The 22,479-nt window shown below is 37.4% G+C and overlaps 2 protein-coding genes across 8 annotated transcripts in view; one reads left to right on the top strand and one right to left on the bottom strand.

The window, feature by feature from the left end:
- LOC140843184 (transmembrane and coiled-coil domain-containing protein 5A-like) overlaps nt 1-21,697 on the top strand; it is a 36,227-nt gene extending 14,530 nt beyond the window's left edge. For 2 of the 4 annotated variants that reach the window (XM_073211977.1, XM_073211974.1), the window contains exon 12: nt 969-21,697. In XM_073211977.1, coding sequence (XP_073068078.1) covers nt 969-1,167 — 199 coding nt within the window. In that variant the 3' untranslated portion in view covers nt 1,168-21,697. The remainder of the gene's footprint in view (nt 1-968) is intronic. The other 2 variants (XM_073211975.1, XM_073211976.1) reach the window with 2 other exon arrangements.
- CSNK1G1 (casein kinase 1 gamma 1) overlaps nt 1-22,479 on the bottom strand; it is a 304,324-nt gene that overhangs the window by 264,060 nt on the left and 17,785 nt on the right. The window lies entirely within an intron of this gene.

Here is a 22,479-nt window from a genome sequence, read left to right on the forward strand (position 1 = left end):
TCATCACATGGACGTCTCCACAGGGCTGGTTGTGAAGCCTCCCAATATGACAGCTGGTTTTCTCCTGAGAATAAGGAAGAAGCTGTAGTGTCTTTAGTACCTAGTCTAGGAAGTCACACACTGTCACGTCACTTCCACAATATTGTATTCTTTAGAAATGAGCCATTAAGTCCAGTCCACATCCCAATGAAGGGAAATCTCATAATGAGAGGAGTATCAAAGAATTTGTGAACATATTTTTTAAATGCTACAAACTCTCAATGAAGATACAAGTATCTTTCAGACCTTGGTATAGGGCATGGATTTTTAACACGACATAAAAAGGATTGATTCTAACTAAAGGAAAGGTTGATAAACTAGCCTTGATTAAAAATTGTTAACTTTTCAATTGTTAACTTAGAAAGTAGAGGGAAGTTACTCAAAGTACACATGGAAAAGGATTCATATCAAGAACATATAAAGAATTTTTACCATTTAGTAAGAAAAGCTCAAACAACCTAGTAGATAAATGGGCAAAAGGAACACAGAAGACCAATAAACCTATGCACAGATATTCAGCATCACTGTTCCTCAGGGAAATACAAATCAAGTCCATAATGAGAAATTACTTTACACCCATTTGATTAGTGAAACTTTAAAAATCTGACGGTAAGTGTTGGAGAGGGTGTAGACCCACAGAAATGTATACTCTGCTAGTGGGGTATAAATCAGTGTGACTACTTCACAAGATAATTTCAGATAATGATAAATACTAAAAGAAAATAAAACACAGTGATGGAAGACAGTAACTAGCAAGCCAGCACTAGGGAAGGACCACATTTACAAGGGGTTGCTGGGAACGGAGACAAGATTTAGTGGGAGACATTTGAATATCAAGAAGGAACCAGGTGTGCATTTAGGTATGACTTACTGGTCTGTTCCTGGTTGTCTAACATCTGGCTAACAGTTTCTTGGCTTTCTCTTTTCAGGATTTTTCTATTTCTCTTTTTCATAACCCTATTTTTCATCACACTGCTGGGCTACCTGTTTTTCCACATAAGCTTCATAAATCCAGATCTCCTCATCGACATACTACCCAGGATACTGAGCAGGAGCACCTTGTGGAGGCTAAGGAGCTTCCTCTCTGCGTCCCTCACACTTCGGACTGAGGACTTGTTGCCCCACTAACCCCCAAACATCCTTGGAAAAAGAAGGCAAGTGGTACGTGACTGTGTGCACTAGGAGATGGTGGAACTTGTAGAGGGAAGATGTTTTCTTCAGTTTTTCCCTTGAGGTTTGCCTACGGATTACCTTTCCTCCCATGTTGCCTTTCCAAGATCAACCTTGCCCAGTCAACAGCTCTGTCAATAGATTTCAGTGGCTATAGGATAAGCTAAATAGTATGAAATAGTAAACAAAGTAGACCATTTTCAGAATAATGTCACCGATGCTAAACAAAGTTAGAGTCCATCAATACTTCTAGTTAATCTTAAAAATGTAAGAGACTGGACCTCTGCAATGCAGATGGCTCACTACTGATAATTAGAACTCTACAGCGGCAAGTGACCTTAACTTAAACTAACTTCCAAATTACAGCAAAATTAAAAAAAAGATATTGCCTATGGAACTAAAAATATGAGGTTTCAGGCATGGCTGAATCCAGAAGTTTCACCAGTGTCCTCAGGGCTTCATCTCTCTCCCTCCTTTCCCTGAATGGGCATTGCTCCTTTAAGTGGCAATCTTCTGCCAATAACCTAAATCCTATACTACCAGATTAGCAACTTCAGCACAATCACTCTTTTCCAATAGCTACAGCAGGAAATACCAAAGAGTCTGTATTGGCTGAGGTCAATTGCCTATCCCTGTCCCATAATAGGCTGATCATGTGTCAGCAAAGTCATCCTTTAATGAAAGGCTTAAAGGCAGCTTGGACCACAGATAAATATTTCAAACAGAAGGAACCAAATGGAAAAAAAAAATTAAGCAACTTTCTTAGTCTGGTAAATTGCCAAGAATGAGTAAATTCTTTCTTCACCTCAGGCCTCAGAGAAAACAAAATCCTTTTCTCCTGGCAATTACTAGAGTAATGTGCAAATAAGCATTGTCTGACCGTACAAGTCACTGAGTTTTTACCTGGCACCCTAAATGGAAACACCCTCCACCACCTCAAAGAGCAGCACTGCTCGCGTGGCTTATTCCCACACTGAGTGGCAGAGGCCTTCTAGGGTCCTGTAGAATCTGGCAGTTTCTGCCCAGTAGGTGTGGCCTTAGTAGGTGCTTCATTAAACCAGATTTCGTTCTTGGCACAAGGGGAGGATAAGGTATGGCCAGCTCCCATGTACCACTGTCCTGCCACATGATAGAGCAAGAAATCCACTCCTCTGCCCTCATGAATTGGAGACTTAGAATTATGAAAGAAAAAGTATTGTTACACATTTTGATTTCAGATCACTGAAGGAAACAAAAAAATTTTTCCTTTCATGCATCGTTTATTGTTCATCACTATGTTTTCTCTGCTCTAGCTAAGTGAAATAATGCTGAGAAAACAGTTCAAAAGTTATTAGGAAGGACACATATCCCTAATAACATCTTGAGGTCCATAACTGCCCTTGTTGTTGGTTAAAGTAAAGGTAAATGTTGACTATATCATTCAGGGTCACACCCAGAATACAAAACTGAGAATAAGAATTCAGAGAGTGGGGAGAACCAGCAAAAACAGTTGTTCCCAGAATGTAAATTGAGTCAGCAAAAAAACCATTTTCCTCTATGTGACATTATTCCCGTAGACGGACATTCTGGCAACTTTACATGGTTTCATTAAAAAGATGATGATGATGGAGGGGGGAGCAGGGAAGGGAGGAAGGAAGGAAGGAAAAAAGCAAGAAAGGAAACAAGGCTGATCCGACAGTGAACTGCTGTTCTCTTCTACATGACTACTTCACTGCAGCCATTGACTGTGCTTCCTTTAATTTTATAATACTGAGAAGTAGAAGTTATTCTAAAGGCCAACCTCAATGGTTAAAATCAATGTTGTAAAAATTCCTTCTGCTAAGGAGCAAAACTAATGGAGGCTCTTCTGTATTTGCAGCGAAAAATAGAAAAAGAGCATTCACATGCAGTGTGGGATTAGAGCCTGGGAACAGATGTAGGGGAGGTCAGCTGCTGTGGCTGGGCTGTCTTGATTCTCCTGCTGAATATTTACAGTGGGGACTGGCTGCAGGTGCCAGGAGTTGGCTTCCCAGTATCTTGACCATTGCAAACAAGGAGCAGCTTGCTTTGTCTCTGAGCAGTGCACTCTTCCCTCATGATTTGACTATGGCTGAATGGCTCCCTCAGAAACAGCGGAGGGCACTGTTCCATGGCAAATGCAGGCTCTCCTCAGAAGCTGTTTCTTTACCATAGGTATATACTGTACCCCTGCAAACTGCCAACCAGATGGGGGCAGGTCTGTGGTAACAGCAAAACTGTCCCATTTTTCACAGGGTCATCGGCCAGATCTGGGTTTGAACATCAAGAGCACGGATGATAAAGTCTCCTACCCCAGGTGCTGAGTCACTACCTACAATGATCATCTGCCTAATTCCTTCAGAATATGCGTTCTAAGTGGAAGGATTTCCTCACACAGTCTCTGCCCTTATACGTATGCCCACCATGGTGCAGAATTCCACAGTTTAATAAATTCCAAAAAGAGATATCACTCCACAGTGCTATTTATGTTAAGTTTTATAAATAAATAAATTTAAGATTCATGGAGACAGAAAAAGGATGTATGTTGCTATTTGCTGTACAGAAATGGACAACGACCTAGAAAAATACAGCCTTCCAAGACTGACCAAGGAAGAAACACAAAATCTAAACAAATCAATTATCAGCAAAGAAACTGAAACAGTAATCAAAACACTACCTAAGAAAAAAACCCGCGGGCCAGATGGATTTACCTCAGAATTTTATCAGACACACAGAGAAGATATAATTCCCATTCTCCTAAAAGTTTTCAAAAAAATAGAATAGGAGGGAATACTCCCAAACTCATTCTAAGAACCCAACATTACCCTAATACCAAAACCAGGCAAAGACCCCACCAAAAAAGAAAATTACAGACCAATATCCCTGATGAATGTAGATGCAAAAATACTCAACAAAATATTAGCAAACCGAGTTCAAAAACACATCAAAAGGATCACACACCATGAGCAAGTGGGATTCATCCCAGGGATGCAAGGATGGTACAACATGTGAAAATCCACCAACATCATCCACCACATCAACAAAAAGGAGGACAAAAACCACATGATCATCTCCATAGGTGCTGAAAAAGCATTTAACAAAATTCAACATCCATTCATGATAAAAACTCTCAACAGAATGGGTATAGAGGGCAGGTACTTCAACATAATAAAGACCATATATGATACACCCACAGCCAACATAATATTGAACAGCGAGAGGCTGAAAGCTTTTCCTCTGAGATCGGGAACAAGACAGGGATGCCCACTCTCCCCACTGTTATTCAACGTGGTACTGGAGGTCCCAGACACGGCAATCAGAGAAAACAAAGAAACACAAGGAATCCAGATTGGTAAAGAAGAAGTCAAACTGTCACTATTTGCAGATGACATGATATTGTACATAAAAAACCCTAAAGACTCCACTCCAAAAATACTAGAACTGATATCAGAATACAGCAAAGTTGCAGGATACAAAATTAACACACAGAAATCTGTGGCTTTCCTATACACTAACAATGAACTAATAGAAAGAGAAATCAGGAAAACAATTCCATTCAAAATGGCACCAAAAGAATAAAATACCTAGGAATAAACTTAACCAAGGAAGTGAAAGACCTATACCCTGAAAACTACAAGACACTTTTAAGAGAAATTAAAAGGTCACTAACAAATGGAAACTCATCCCATGCTCCTGGCTAGGAAGAATTAATATAGTCAAAACGGCCATCTGCCCACATCAGTATACAGATTCGATGCAATCCCTATCAAATTACCAACAACATTCTTCAACGAACTGGAACAAATAGTTCAAAAATTCATATGGAAACACCAAAGACCCCAAATAGCCAAAGCAATCCTGAGAAGAAACAATAAAGTGGCAGGGATCTCGCTCCCCAACTTCAAGCTCTATTACAAAGCCACAGTAATGAAGACAATTCAGTACGGGAACAAGAACAGCGACACAGACCAGTGGAACAGAACAGAGACTCCAGATATTAACCCAAACATATATGGTCAATTAATATATGATAAAGGAGCCATGGACATACAATGGGGAAATGACAATCTCTTCAACAGATGGTGCTGGCAAAACTGGACAGCTACATGTAAGAGAATGAAACTGGATCACTGTCTAACGCCATACACAAAAGTAAATTCGAAATGGATCAAAGACCTGGATGTAAGTCATGAAACCATAAAACTCTTAGAAAATAACATAGGCAAAAATCTCATGGACATAAACATGAGTGACTTCTTCATAAACATATCTCCCCAGCAAGCGAAACAAAGGCAAAAATGAAGAAGTGGGAGTATATCAAGCTAAAAAGCTTCTGTACAGCAAAGGACACCATCAATACAACAAAAAGGTATCCTACAGTATCAGAGAATATATTCATAAATTACAGATCCGATAAAGGATTGACATCCAAAATTTATAAAGAGCTCACACACCTCAACAAACAAAAAGCAAATAATCCAATTAAATAATGGGCAGAGGAGCTAAATAGACAGTTCTCTAAAGAAGAATTCAAGATGACCCACAGGCACATGAAAAGATGGTCCACATCGCTAGTCATCAGAGAAATGCAAATTAAAACCATAATGAGATATCACCTCACACCAGTAAGGATGGCCATCATCAAAAAGAGAAACAACAAAAAATGTTGGCGAGGTTGTGGAGAAAGAGGAACCCTCCTACACTGCTGGTGGGAATGTAAACTAGTTCAACCATTGTGGAAAGCAGTATGGAGGTTCCTCAGAATGCTCAAAAGAGAAATACCATTTGACCCAAGAATTCCACTTCTAGGAATTTACCCTAAGAATGCAGCACTCCAGTTTCAAAAAGACAGATGCACCCCTATGTTTATCACAGCACTATTTACAATAGCCAAAATATGGAAGCAACCTAAGTGTCCATCAGTAGATGAATGGATAAAGAAGATGAGGTACATAGACACAATGGAATATTACTCAGCCATAAGAAAAAAAACAGATCCTATCATTTGCAACAACATGGATGGAGCTAGAGGGTATTATGCTCAGTGAAATAAGTCAGGCAGAGAAAGACAAGTACCAAATGATTTCACTCATATGTGGAGTATAAGAACAAAGGAAATCTGAAGGAACAAAACAGCAGCAGAATCACAGAACCCAAGAATGGACTAACAGTTACCAAAGGGAAAGGGACTGGGGAAGATGGGTGGGAAGGGAGGGATAAGGGTGGGGAAAAAGAAAGACGGCACTACGATTAGCATGTATAGTGCATGGGAGACACGGGGAGGGCTGTGCAACACAGAGAAGACAAGTAGTGATTTTATAGCATCTTACTACACAGATGGACAGTGACTGTGAAGGGGTATGTGGGGGGGACTTGGTGAAGGGGGGAGCCTAGTAAACATACTGTTTGTTCTTCATTTAATTGTAGATTAATGATACCAAAATAAAAAAATAAAATAAAAAGAAGCAAACAACCAAAAAAATAAGCTGAGTTCGTTTGACCACACACACTAAGATGTCTCAGCAGACCCAGAAACAGTTTGCCATGACACTTATCAAGCCCCTTTATAACAAACATGGTGTTAATGACCATCAATTCCATTTATTGAGAACTTACTATGTGCCAGACACATCAGTAAGGGTGTTTCACTTGCATTATTATATTAAATGCTCAGAGTCTTCCAAGGTACATACTATTATGCCAGTTTAGAAACAAGGAAGCCAATTCAGAAACCAAATAAACGGAAGTCATGAGTTCAAAGAACCAGGATCGGTGCCTGAGTCTGGCTCCAAAGCTTCATCTGTAAAAACCTCTATTCCTTTTTGACAGCAGACGTTGACCGGATAGCTGACCAAGGAGAGGTTGGTACACAGTCCGTACTGGTGGTATGTTCACCCACCTGTAAAGGAGGGAATCCCAGCCATAGCTGCATTTATAGAATTACACACCAGAGAAACTCTCAGACAAATCGTTGAGTTGTAGGATTGACAGGGAATTTAAAGACTGTTCGTTCATTCAGGCCCAGTAAGATACTTAATTATCCCCCAAATCATATAACTTGCTAGTGACAGAATCAGGATAAGAACCTGGTCTCTTGAGTCTTTTTTCAGTAGCCCTTCTAGTAAACTAGCATTACCCAACTCTTTATGCTGGGACACTAACATAATGGAGATTTTGTTCCAGTTGTTAATTAAGCCCAAACCAACTGTACCCTCCTGTCTACTAAGATAAAGTCATAATTCTTACATCTGGGGTAATAACTACATTTCTCTCCCTGCTCCTATAGAAACTAACTGGGGACGGGGGAAAAAGAAAAAGTGACACTTGGAATATATGAACCTTTTTTTAGCAAAGCACATTAATAAATATTGAGTTATGCAAAGTGCGAACTGTGGGAAAGGATAAGTGCTAGAGCGCAAATGCTCTTTATAATAATAAAATACAAGGAATTTTTGTCACATCTGGGAAGAAAAGAGCAGGAGAGAAAGCTGAATAACAAGATGAAACACTGAGAACCAAGTTGGTAGACAGGACAAAAGAATTTCTGGACACCAGGAAGCCAATATTCAATTTTAAATTATTTTCTAAGTAGCACTGCTGTGTATGCTCCCACGCACTTACTTCAGTCAACAGTAAAATCTACCACACACAGTTGTAGATATTTGACCCTACAAGTTGCCTTTTGTTGACTCTTACAATTGAATTTTGGGAGAAAAGCAGCAGTCATGCCTCAAGTTTGAATGAATGTTGGATTAGAAATAAACAACCCTAACTTATTTAATGGAGAGGTAATTAGGAGAAAAGATTTGCAGATATAGGAAAAGAACAAAAGGTAATCTTAGCTAGAATTCAAGAGTGTGGAGGCTCCTAGTGACACCTAGATTATAGAGGAATCTTCTACATTTCTTCTTCACTCTTAATTCTCTCTAAAGAGACCAATGGCAAGGAGCTTTCCCCTAAGTTTTCTTCTACAAGCTTTATGATTTCAGGTGTTATATCTAAGTCTTTTGAGGTGATCCATTTTGAGATTATTTTTGTGTATGGTGTAAGATAAGGGTCCGATTTCATTCTCTGGCATGTGGATCCCAGTTTTCCCAACATTAGTTATTGGTGATACTATTTTATTCACTATGCATTCTTAGGGCCTTTGTCAAAAATTAGTTGAACATATATGTATGGGTTTAATTCTGAGTCCTCTATTCTGTTTCACTGATCTGTGTGTGTTTTTATGCCAATAACTTATGGTTTTGATTATTACAGCTTTATAACTGCTTGAAATCAGGATGTGTGATGCCTCCACCTTTGTTCTTCTTGCTCAGATTGCTTGAGGTGGCTCCATATGAATTTCAGGATTGTTTCTTTCTTTTTCTGTAAAAAATGTCATTGGAATTTTGAATAGAGATTGCACAGAATCTGTACATTGTTTTGGGTATTAATTCTCTAACCCATAAACATGAGTTTACTTCCATTTAACTGTGTCTTCTTCAAGTTCTTTCATTGGTGTTTTAGTCTTCAGTGTATAGGTCTCTCTCCTCCGTGGTTAAATATATTCCTAAATAGTTTATTCTTTTGGATGCTATTATAAATGGGACTGTTTCTAAAATTTCTTTCTCAGATAGTTCATTGTTAGTGCATAAAAATGCAATTGGTTTTTATATATTGATTTTGTATAATGCAACTTTACTGAATTTAGTTTAACAGTTTTTTGGTGACATTTTTTGGGTTTTGTCACCTACAAATAAAGACAATATTACTTCTACTGTTCTGATTTATGATTTAGATTCCTTTATTTCTTTTTCTTGCCTGACTGCTCTGGCTAGGACTTCCAGTACTATGTTGAATAAATGTGGTGAAAGTGGGCACATTCATCTTGTTACCGATTTTTAAAGAAAATCTTTCAGCTCGTCACCCTTGAATATAATGTTAGCTGTGGGCTTGTCATATTGGCCTTTATTATGTTGAGGCACATTTCTTTCATACCTAATTTGCTGCAAATGTCATGAAAGGATGCTGAATTCCATTAAATACTTTTTCTGCATCAATTGAGTTGATCATATGATTTATCCTTCATTTTGTTAATGCGGTATATCATATTTATTGATTGGCATATGTTGACTCATCCTTCTATCCCTGGAATAAATTCCATTTGATCATGGTGTATGATCCCTTTAATGTGCTGTTGAATTTGGTTTGCTAGTATTTTATCAAGGATTTTTGCATCTATGTTCAGCAGGGATAGTGGCCTATAATTTTCTTTTCTTGTAGTGTCCTTTTCTGACTTTGGTATCAAGGTAACATTGACCTTGTAAAATGAGAAGTGTCCTGTCCTCCTCAATTTTATAAGAGTTTAAGTTGATATTAATTCTTTAAATTTAAATGGTTGGTAGCATTTGCCAGTGAAGCCATCAGATCCTAGGCTTTTCTTCATTGTGAAAGTTCTAATTACTGATACAATCTCCTTACTTTTTATTGATCTATTCAGATTTTCCATTTTTTCATGATTTAGTCGTGGTAGATTGTATGTGTTTAGGAATTTATCCATTTCTTCTAAGTTATCCAATTTGTTGGTATATAATTATTCATAGTAGACCCTTTGATCATTTATGTTTCTATGGTATCACATAGTTTTAATGTTCTGTCTTTCATTTCTGATTTTATTCTAGTCTTTTCTCTTCTTAGTCTAGCTAAAGGTCTGTTAGTTTTGCGTATCTTTTCTTTTGTCTTTCTAATCTCTTATTTCATTTATTTCTGCTACTTGTTATTTATTTCCTTCATTCTACAAACTGAGTTTTGTTTATTCTTTTCATAGTTCCTTCAGACACTAAAAGCACAGACAGCAAAAGCAAAAATAAACAATTGGGACTACACCAAACTCAAAAATGTGCACAGAAAGGGAAACAATCAACCAAATGAAATGGTAACCTACAGAATGGAATTACTTTTGCAAAACATATATATGATAAAGAGTTAATATCCAGAAATTTTTCTAAATTTAAAAATGGGCAAAGGACCTGAATAGACATTTCTTCAAAAAAGACATAAATGGCCAACAGATATATGAAAAGATGTTGAACAACACAAATTATCAGGGCACTGTAAATCAAAAACTTCATACCTGTTAGGATGGCTATTAGCAAAACATCAAAAGCACTGGTGGGGATGTGGAGGAAATAGAACACTTGTGCACTGTTGATGGGAAGATAAATTGACACAGCCATTATGGAAAACAGTATGGAGATTCTTCAAAAAATACTAGAACTACCATATAATCCAGCAAACTGACTTCTGGCTACATATCCAAAGGAAATAAAATCATTATTTGAAATAGATTAGCTGAACTCCCATGTTCATTGCATGGTATTCACAATAGCTAAGATATGGAAACAAAACCTAAATGTCAGCCAATAGCTGAATGGATCAAGCAAACATGGTATATACATAGAATATTATTCAGCCTTATTAAAGAAAGAAAATCCTGCCATTTGAAACAACATGCATGAACCTGGAGGGCACTGTGATAAGTGAAATAAGCCAAACTCAGGCAAATATTGCATATCTCATGTGCCCATGGACTCTAAAAAAAGAAAAAGAAGAAAGTTGAACTCATAGAAACAGAATAGAATGGTGGCTGCCAGGAGCTGGGGTACAGAGAAAGAAGAGAGGTTTTTTTTTAATTCGGAAAATGTCCTCTCTCACATCCCCCACATATACAGCAAGTGAATCATATGGATGGTTATAGAATTCCACCAGACGTTAACTGTGAGGTTGTAGGGAACAGTAGTGTTAATTTTTCTTCTAAAATTAGAATGATTTTCCCTGGTTTTTATTATTGGATTCCATGCTCCTGTAAAAATATTTTAATGCAAATATTTTCTTTCATCCAAAGCCCATGATATTCATAAGTATCTACTGGAGTTCTAGTAATACATTATAATTATTTTAAGTTCTGTGGATAAGTATAAGAAATGTTGTGCATGACATCGAAATACTTTTTTAGAAACTTGAAAATTCCTTTCATTCTATTTTTTAAGAAAAAATTAAGTACGTTGACTTTTTCATCTCTCGAGACATCACAGAGAACCACACAATTTCAAGGCAGAAGAGTGATCCGTATTACCTTGGGTCCCTTTAAATTCAGAACCTGTGTTCATTCAGATGTGTGTACACTAAAGTACTGCCTTGCTCATTCCCATCTATTAATTGAAACATGGCTTCAACTCAGCTACCCTGTTATCCTCTCTAAAATCTAAGTTTTTGAAATTGCATTTATCTAAAATATATCCTGAAAAATCAATTTCTCATGAATTTATATTAGGCTTCAATGTGAATCCAAATTTTACTACATTCTCTGTAGAAAGAATATGTATTGTCTGGAGCCTCTTCTACTCAAGACATTGATTATTCAGAAAGAAAGCAATACACCTTTATCATCCTTCAGCTTCCAAAATGTGTAGGATTTTGGAACTAGAAAAAAATCCAGGACAATTGAATCCCAGAGAAGTTATGTGATTTACTTTAGTTTACATAGATAACTAGTACTGGAAGGTAGAACTCACAGAATCATAGAAATTCAGCTATAAAAAGCAAAACATTTTTTATTATAGTAAAATACACATAACATAAAATATGCTAGCAGCCATTTTTAAATGCACAATTCAGTGGTATTAAGTACATTCTTGTGCAGCCACCTACACCATCAGAACATTTTCTTCACCAAGATTTTCAGAATTCTTTTGATCTTGAAAAACTGAAACACTATGCCCAATAAACAATAATTCTCTATTCTCTCTCCTCTCTAGCCCCTAGCAATTCTAGGTGCCTTATATAACTGGAATCATACCACTTTTATCATTTTGTGACTGGTTTACTTCACTTAGCATAATGCTCTCAAAGTTCATCCATGTTGTAGCATTTGTCAAAATGTCCATCCTTAAGGCTAAATAATATTCCTTATTATGGATATACCACATTTGCATATCTATTCATCCATCAATAGATACTTAAGTTGTTTGCACATTTTAGCTACTGTAAACAATGCTACTGTGAACATGGGTGTACAAATACTCTTCAAGGCCCTGCTTTCAATTATTTTGGACATATGACCAAAAGTGGAATTGCTAGATTATATGGTAATTCTATTTTTAATTTTAAGGATCTGTCATATTGTTTTCCACAGCAGTTACACCATTTTGCATTCCCACCAAGAGTGCATAAGATTTCTAATTTCTCCACATCCTTGTCAGCACTTGGATCTTCTGTTAGTATTTTTTATATAGTAGCCATCTTAATGGATGTGAGGTGGCATCTTTTTGTGGTTTTGATTTGCATTTCCCTAAAAACAAGTGATGTTGAGCAAATCTTTTCATGTGCTTATTGGTCATTTGTATATCTTCTTTAAAAAGAGTCTTTTAAAGTCTTTCATCCATTTTTGAATTAGGTTATTTGCTTTTCTGTTGTTGAGTTTTAGGATTCTCCATATATTCTAGGTATTAATCCTTTTTCAGACATATGATTTGCACTTTTTTTTCCATTCTGTGGGTTGTCTTTTATTCTATTAACAGTGTCTTTGATGATGAAATTTTAAAATTTCCTGAGGTCCAATTTCTCTCCTTTTTCTTTTGCTACCTGTGCCTTTGGTATAATAGTCAAGGAATCATTGCAAAATCCAATGCATTGAAGCTTTTTAGTACATTTTATTCTAAGAGTTTTACAGTTTTAACTTTTATGTTCAGGTCTCTGATACACTTTAATTTTTGTATATCATGTTAGATAATGGTACAACTTCCAGGCATCATTTGTTGAAAAGACTGGCCATTCCCCATTGAATGATCTTGATATTCTGATGAAAATTATTTGTGTATATATTCACAGATTTCTGGGTTCTCTCTTCTGATCCATTGCTTTATATGGATGTCTTTATGCCAGTACCACACTGTTTTCATTGCCATAGCTTTGTAGTAAGTGTTGACATCAGGAAGTATAAGTCCTTCAACTGTGTTGAAGATTTCTCAAGATTATTTTGGCTATCCACTGTCCCTTGAGATTCCTTATAAATTTTAGGATGGATTTTTGTATTTCTCAAAAACAAATCATTGGGATTTTGGCAGAGACTGCACTGAAGGTATATCTCTTTGGGCAATATTGGCATCTTAACAGAATTTATGAACATGAGATGTCTTCCATTTATTTATGCCTTCTTTAATTTCTTTCAGCAATGTTTTGTAGTTTTCATTGTATAAGTTATTCACCTCCTCCATTAATTCCTAAGTATTTTGTTCTTTTTGAAGCTATTGTAAATGAATTTTCCTCATTTCCTTTTCAGATTGCTTTATGGTTAGTGTTTAGAAATGCAACTGATTTTTGTGGTTGATTTGATATTCTGCTACTTTGCTGAATTTATTAGTTCTAGCATGTCTGTATGCGTATATCTGTGTGTGTGTGTCTGTGTGTAATCTTTAAGATTTTATAATCTATAAGATCATATAATTTGTGAACACAAATAATTTTACTCTTTGCTTTCCCATTTGGATGATTTTTATTTCTTCTTCTTGCCTATTTCTCTGGCTAAAATTTCCATTACTATATTGAATGGAAGTGTTGAAAGCCACATCCTTGCCTTGTTTACGTCTTATTCACAAGAGCCATCTGCACAGCCAGCGTCATGGACCTGGGATGTGTTCAGTCACATGGAACCTGTACTCAGAAGGAATCTCTGATGGGTTCAATGTCTGCAGTAACTGGCTTGAAATTCTTAGTACTTTTTCAGTGAGGGGCCCTCTATCTTCAGTGAGTTCTACACTGAGGGAAGTCAGTACATGGAGGTCTACAAATTATGTGGCCACTTAAAAGGGCAAGAGACCAGCAAAGAGAAGCTGACAGGATGACAAAAGTCTAACTTGCTGGGGGAAAAGCAAACAAACAACTGGATTCAAATGGTCAGGGCTAGAGATTCCAGTGATAACTCTGATAGTGGTTGGGCAACTTTCAAAAACTTTATAACAGCATCTGCAAGAGAAAGAATCAGGTGTGAACACAGACCAGGTCCTAGAGGACAGGGTGCAAGGGCACAACAGAATTAAAGAAGGCCTTTCCCAGTAGGTGTTTGAAAGGGTAGCCAGCACAGTGGGAAGGAGAAGTGGATAAGCTCAGTGTGGAAAGAGGTGAGTCAACAAGCCCTTCCCCAGATGCAGCCTGAGGCCCACTGCAGGCTTCGGCTGCCAGAGCGCAGAAACCTTAACTCCATACCAAGTGAAGAGTTCTGATTATGGGATGGGATTGGATCCTTTGACTCCTGAACTAGACACTGCTTTGTGGCAAATGCAACCAGAAAATATGGGACTGCCAAATACCTATTTGGAAGAAGAATTATCCCAATGAAAATCATTAAAAGAACAGGAGAGGCCAGATAATCTATGGATTTCAGTTGTTCTAGGCAATGGTTTCACAGGAAAGGAGGAGAAGTTAGGGATAAAAACTCTCATTGCCAAGAGAGGATTAAAGATGGTGGCATGAGAGGTGACACAAAGACCTCCCCCTAAAACCATGTATAATACAAAAGTATAATTAATACAACTAATCCTGAAAGAGCAACAGGAAAGAGGACTGCACCAGACTGCATACACCTGGAGAAAAGAACAGATCTCACAGAACAGGGTAACATACCGAAGCCGTGACCCAAGGGGACCCAAGCCCTTCCCCAACTCCAACTCACTGGTGGGAGGAAGAGAAATGGAGCGGGGAGGGGGGTGAAGGCCTGGGACTGCTGAACACCCAACCCTGGAGAACTGCTTTGGGAGTACGAACCTACATTGCATGGTGCTCTGGTGATCAGTGGGGTTAGAAAACTAAGACAGGCAGAATATCTAGAGAGACTGAGACTCCAGCTACTTGTGGGAAACAGGGATCCATATCTGGCTGCTTTGGACAGGCAGCCTGAGAGACTTCCTAACAGTGAGAGGGCTGGTAAAGGGGCAAGGACTGACAAAATTGTCCAGGTACACTCTGCCCAGCAGGTTGGGAACTTTCATGATCTTCAGGTACTCCATCCCCCTGGCTGGCTATGCTGCTCCAAGGCCCCTCACTGTGATACACAGCCTGCTGTGCCTTCCTCCTGGCCAGCCCATACCTAGCTCGTACACTGGCAGTCCCTGCCCTGAAATCAGGCCAGCCAGAGGGAAGCCCTGCCTACAGCAGCTACAAACACAAAGCGTAGATGCTTACACCTCTGTGTTCGGCCCACTGGTTCTGGCAGTGGAGACAGGCATAGGAAAGCAGGAAACAGCTCTTTCCTTCCCCCAGCCACCAGTACCGGTTCCCTGCGACCCCCGACATTGCTCCAGGGACTGAGCAGCTCCAGAGAGTAGAGCTTCTGGGCACTAGAAGGCACCATGTACAAATATGAAACATCAAAGGAACCTGGTACAGACCAAAATCTCACAAACCCCAGAAAAAGGGCGAAATGAAATTGAACTCACCAATCTTCCTGAAAGAGAGTTCAAAATAAAAATCATAAACATTCTCCTGGAGGTACAGAAAAATATTCAAGAACTCGGGAATGAATTTAGGGTGGATATCCAATCATTAAGGAACACAATGAAGGGTTTTAAAAGAACATTAGATATGGTGGAAGAGATAATAAATAAAATAGAAATTAGAGAAGAGGAATAGAAAGAAGCTGAGGCACAGAGAGAAAAAAGGATCTCTAGGAATGAAAGAATATTGAGAGAACGGTGTGACCAATCCAAATGGAAAAATATTCATATTATAGGGGTACGAGAAGAAGAAGAGAGAGAAAAAGGGATACAAAGTGTCTTTGAGGAGGTAATTGCTGAAAACTTCCCCAATCTGGGGAAGGAGATAGTCTCTTAGGCCATGGAGGTGCACAGATCTCCCAACACAAGGGACCCAGGAAGACAACACCAAGACACATAATAATTAAAATGGCAACAAGGATCAAGGATAAGGACAGACTATTAAAAGCAGCTAGAGAGAGAAAAAAGATCACATATAAAGGAAAACCCACCAGGCTATCATCAGACTTCTCAGCAGAAACCTTACAGGCCAGAAGTAAGTGGCATGATATATTTACTGCACTGAAACAGAAGGGCCTTGAACCAAGAATGGTCTGTCTGGCAAACTATCATTTAAATTTGAAGGAGGGATTAAACAATTTCCAGATAAGCAAAAGTTGAGAGAATTTACCTCCCACAAACCAACTCTACAGTCTATTTTGGAGGGACTGCTATAGATGGAAGTATTCCTAAGGCTAAATAGTTGTCACCAGAGGTAATAAAACCACAGTAAAGAAAGTAGAACAGTTAATTACTAAGCAAATGCAAAATTAAATAAACTAACCCCAAAGTCAGTCAAGGGACAGACAAAGAGTACAGAATATGATACCTAATATATAAAGAATGGAGGTGGAAGAAAAAAGAGAAGGGAAAAAAAAAGAACCTTTGGATTGTTTTTTTATTAGCATACTAAGTAAGTTATGTTAGACTCTTAGATAGTAAGGTAGTTATCCTTGAAACTTTGGTAACCATGAACCTAAAGCTTCCAATGGCAATAAGTACATACCTATCCATAATCACCCTAAATGTAAATGATATGAATGCACCAATCAAAAGACATAAAGTCACTGAATGGATTAAAAAAACAAGACCCATTTATATGCTGCCTACAAAAGACTCACTTCAAACCCAAATACATGCACAGACTAAAAGTGAAGGGATGGAAAAAGATATTTCATGCACCTACTATGGATAAAAAAGCAGGAGTTACAGTACTTCTATCTGACAAAACAGACTTCAAAACAAAGAAAGTCACAAGAGACAGAGTAGGACATTACATAATGATAAAGGGGTCAATCCAACAAAAGGATATAACCATTATAAATATCTATACACCCAACACAGGAGCACCTACATATATGAAACAAATACTAACAGAATTAAAAGGGCAAATAGAATCCAATGCATTCATTCTAGGAGACTGTAACACTCCACTCACTCTAAAGGACAGATCTACCAGACAGAAAATAAGTAAGGAGACAGAGGCACTGTACAACACTTTAGAACAGATAGACCTAACAGACATCTACAGAACTCTGCACCCAAAAGTAGCAGTATACACATTCTTCTCAAGTGCACATGGAACATTTTCAAGAACAGATCATATACTAGGCCACAAAAGGAGCCTCAGTAAATTAAAAAAGATTGAAATTGTACCAACCAGCTTCTCATACCACAAAGGTAGGAAACTAGAAATATATTATTTAAAGAAAATAAAAACGCCCACAAACACATGGAGGCTTCATAACATGCTTCTAAATAACCAATGGATCAATAACCAAATAAAAACAGAGATCAAGCAATATATGGAGACAAATGACAACAAAAAAAAGAATGAGGCCCAAAGTCAGAAGGAGGAACATAATAAAGATTAGAGCAGAAGGAAATAAAATCAAGAAGAATAAAACAATAGAAAGAATCAATGAAGACAGGAGTTGGTTCTTTGAGAAAATAAACAAAATAGATAAACCCCTAGCCAGACTTATCAAGAAAAAAAGAGAGTCTACATACATAAGCAGAATCAGAAAAGAGAAAGGAAAAAATCACTACAGACACCACAGAAATACAAAGAATTATTACAGAATACTGTGAAAAATTATATGCTAACAAACTGGATAACCTAGAAGAAATGGACAACTTTCTATAAAAATACAACCTCCCAAGGCTGACCCAGAAAGAAACAGAAAATCTGAACAGACCAATTACTAGCAACGAAATTGTACTGGTAATCAAAAAATACCTAAAAACAAAATCCCTGTACCAGATGGCTTCACTGCTGAATTTTATCAAACATTTAGTGAAGACCTAATGCCCATCCTCCTTAAAGTTTTCCAAAGAGTAGAAGAAAAGGGAATACTTCCAAACTCATTCTATAAGGACAGAATCACTCTAATACCAAAACCAGGCAAAGGCACCACAAAAAAACAAAACTACAGACCAATATCCCTGATGAACACAGATGCAAAAATACTGAACAAAATATTAGCAAACTGAATTCAAAAATACATCAAAAAGATCATCCATCATGATCAAGTAGGATTTATTCCAGGGATGCAAGGACGGTACAATATTCGAAAGTCCATCAACATCATCCACCACATCAACAAAAAGGACAAAAATCACATGATCATCTCCATAGATGCTGGAAAAGCATTCAACAAAATTCAACACCCATTAATGTTTAAAACTCTCAACAGAATGGGTATACAGCGCAAGTACCTCAACATAACAAAGGCCATATATGACAACCCCACAGCGAACATAATACTTAACAGTGTATAGCTGAAAGCTTTTCATTTAATATTGGGAACAAGATAAGGATGCCCACTCTCCCCACTTTTATTCAGCATAGTAATGTAGGTCCTAGTCATGGCAATTAGACAAGCACAAAGAAATAAAAAGCATCCAGATTGGTTAGGAAGAAGTTAAATGGTCCCTGTTTGCAGATGACATGATATTGTACATTTTTAAAAACCCTAAAGAATCCACCCCAAAACTACCAGAATAACTGAATTCAGCAAAGTCGAAGGGTAGAAAATCATTACACAGAAATCAGCTGCATTCCTATATACTAATGATGAACTAGCAGAAAGAGAAATCAGAAAAACAGTAACATTCACAATTGCATCAAAAAGAATAAAATACCTAGGAATAAACCTAACCAAGGATGTGAAAGACTTATACTCTGAAAACTACAAGACACTCATGAGAGAAATTAAAGAAGGTAACAATAAATGGAAACACATCCATGCTCATGGATAGGAAGAATTAATATGGTCAAAATGGCCATCCTGCCTAAAGCAATCTACAGACTCAGTGCAATCTCTATCAAAACACCATCAGCATTCTTCAATGAACTAGAGAAAATAGTTCTAAAATTCATATGGAACCACAAAAGACCCCGAACAGCCAAAGCAATCCTGAGAAGGAAGAATAAAGTGGGGAGGATTACGCTCCCTGACTTCAAGCTCTACTACAAAGCCACAGTAATCAAGACAATTTGGTACTGGCACAAGAACAGACCCATAGACCAACAGAACAGAATAGAGAGCCCAGATATAAACCCAAGCACATACGGTCAATTAATATATGATAAAGGAGCCATGGACATACAATGGGGAAATGACAGCCTCTTCAAAAACTTGTGTTGGAAAACTGGACAGCTACATGCAAGAGAATGAAACTGGCTTACTGTCTAACCCCATACACAAAAGTAAATTTGAAATGGATCAAAGACCTGGATGTAAGTCATGAAACCATAAAACTCTTAGAAGAAAACATAGGCAAAACTCTCTTGAATATAAACATGAGCAACTTCTTCATGAACATATCTCCACAGGCAAAGAAAACAAAAGCAAAAATGAACAAGTGGGACTATATCAAACTAAAAAGCTCCTGTACAGCAAAGGACACTATCAGTAGAACAAAAAGGCATCCTACATATGGGAGAATATATTCATAAATGACATATCCGATAAGGGGTTGACATCCAAAATATATAAAGAACTCACTCACCTCAACAAACAAAAAGCAAATAACCCGATACAAAATGGGCAGAGGATATGAACAGACACTTCTACAAAGAAGAAATTCAGATGGCCAACAGGCACATGAAAAGATGCTCCACATCGCTAATCATCAGAGAAATGCAAATTAAAACCACAATGAGATATCACCTCACACCAGTTAGAAGGGCCAACATAGAAAAGTCTAGGAACAACAAATGCTGGTGAGGATGTGGAGAAAAGGGAACCCTCCTACACTGCTGGTGGGAATGTAAACTAGTTGAACCATTATGGAAAGCTATACGGAGGTTCCTCAAAAACTAAAAATAGAAATACCATTTGACCCATGAATTGCATTCCTAGGAATTTACCCAAGGAAAACAACTTGTCAGATTCAAAAAGATATATGCACCCCTACGTTTATCACAGCACTATTTACAATAGCCAAGATATGAAGCAACCTAAGTGTCCATCAGTAGATGAGTAGATAAAGAGGTGGTACATATACACAATGGAATACTACTCAGCCATAAGAAAGAAACAAATCCTACCATTTGCAACAACATGGATGGAGCTAGAGGGTATTATGTTCAGTGAAATAAGTCAGGCAGAGAAAGACAAATACCAAATGATTTCCCTCATTTGTGGAGTATAACAACAAAGCAAAACTGAAGGAACAAAACAGCAGCAAACTCACAGACTCCAAGAAGGATGTAGTGGTTACCAAAGGGGAGGGGTGGCGGACAGTGGGTGAGAGAAGAGGGAGGAGGGGACTGTGGGATATCATGATTGGTGTACATGGATTGTGGGGGGTCATGGGGTAGACAGTGTAGCTCAGAGAAGACAAATAGGGACTCTGTGTCATCTTACTACACTGATGGACAGTGACTGCAATCAGGTATTGGGGGGGACTTGATAATAAGTGTGAATGTAATAACTACATGGTTTACCTTGTGAAACCTTCATAAGAGTGTTTATCACTGATACTTCAATAAAAAAATTAATTAATTAAAAAAAAAAGAACAAAGGAAGCAGTAGGGAATTCAGATACTCTAGCAAGGGAGCTGGCTGGATTCCCAGGAGCAACAGATACCACATTATACCTGCCTTCGTAGCATGTGTTCTAGAAGACAAAACTATTCTGCATTCCCAGATCTCACACAGAGGCAGGGCTCTGCCCCAATATCTCTGTGAAAGGGGGAGCGTGTGAATAAAAAAAAAAAAATCAAATCAATGCTGCTGTCTATAAGACACTTAATTTATATCTAAAGAGACAACAGATTAAAAGTAAAATGATGAAGAAATATAATCCACGCAACTTGGAACCAGAAGAGAAATAGGGTGGCTATATTAACATTAGACAAAATAGAGTTTAAGACAAAAACTATTATGGACAAATTGATACAGTGATAAAAGGGTCAATCCATCAAGAAGACAGCAATTATAAACATAAGCAGACCTAATAACAGACTCATAAAATATATGAAGCAAAAACTGACAGAACTGAAAGGAGAAATTGGTAGTTCTACAGTAGCAGAGACTTCAACCTTCCACTTTCATTAATGGACAGGACAACCAGACAGAAGATCAGGAATAAGGAAAGAAAGTATTTGCAGACTACTACAAGGCAATTAGACTTATAGACATTATATAGAACACTCCATTCAACAAACAACAAAGTACATACTTTTCTCAAGTGCACATGGAACATTCTCCAGGGGAGATAACATGTTAGGCCACAAAACAAGACTCAATAAATTTTAAAAGACAAGTTATACAAAGTAGATTTTATAACAGAAGAAAATAGAAATTAATAGGAGACAAACTGGAAAATTCACAGATATGTAAATATTGAACAACATATTCTTAAACCAATGGTTTGAGGAAGAAACCACAGAGAAAATATCTTGAGAAAAATGAAAATGATAACACAACATATCAATACTTGTGTCATACAGAAAAAGCAGTGCTAAGAGGTAAATTTATAGGTATAAATGTGTTCACTAAACAAGAAGATAGATCCTAAATCAATATCCTAAATTTACACCTTGAAGAACTAGAAAAAGACCAGGTTAAATGCAATGTTAATAAAAGCAAGGAAATAATAAAGATTACAGAATGGAGATAAAACAGAGAATAAAGAACAACAGAAAAAATCATCAAAATCAAAAGCTGGATCTCTGCAAACATCAACAAAATGGACAAAGTTTTAGTTAAACTAACCAAGAAAAAAAGGACAACTCAAATCACCAAATTCAGAGATGAAAATGGGGACTGTTCTCTGTGTCGTAAAAATAAAAAGAATTATAAGAGACTATTGTGATCAATTATACACCAACAAATCAGACAAGCTAGATGAAAAGTCTGTGGTCCTATAAACATACAAAGTACCACAACTGATTCCAGAAGAAATAGAAAATATGAACAGGCCTACAAGTAAAGAAATTGAATCAATATTTAAAAACTTCCCCAAAAGAAAAGCCTAAGACCACATGACTTCATGGGTAAATTCCACCAAACATTAAAGAATAATTAACACTCTCAAATGGTCCCCAAATCCAGAAGAGGATGGAATACTTCCTAACTTATTCTGTGAAGCCAGGTATCTTTATATCAAAACCTGGTAAAAACAATGCAAAAAAAGAAAATTATAGGCCAACATTCCTTACAAATACAGATGCAAAAATTCTCAACAAAAT

Source organism: Manis javanica, chromosome 8, assembly GCF_040802235.1.
Source record: "Manis javanica isolate MJ-LG chromosome 8, MJ_LKY, whole genome shotgun sequence".
Lineage (NCBI taxonomy): Eukaryota > Metazoa > Chordata > Mammalia > Pholidota > Manidae > Manis > Manis javanica.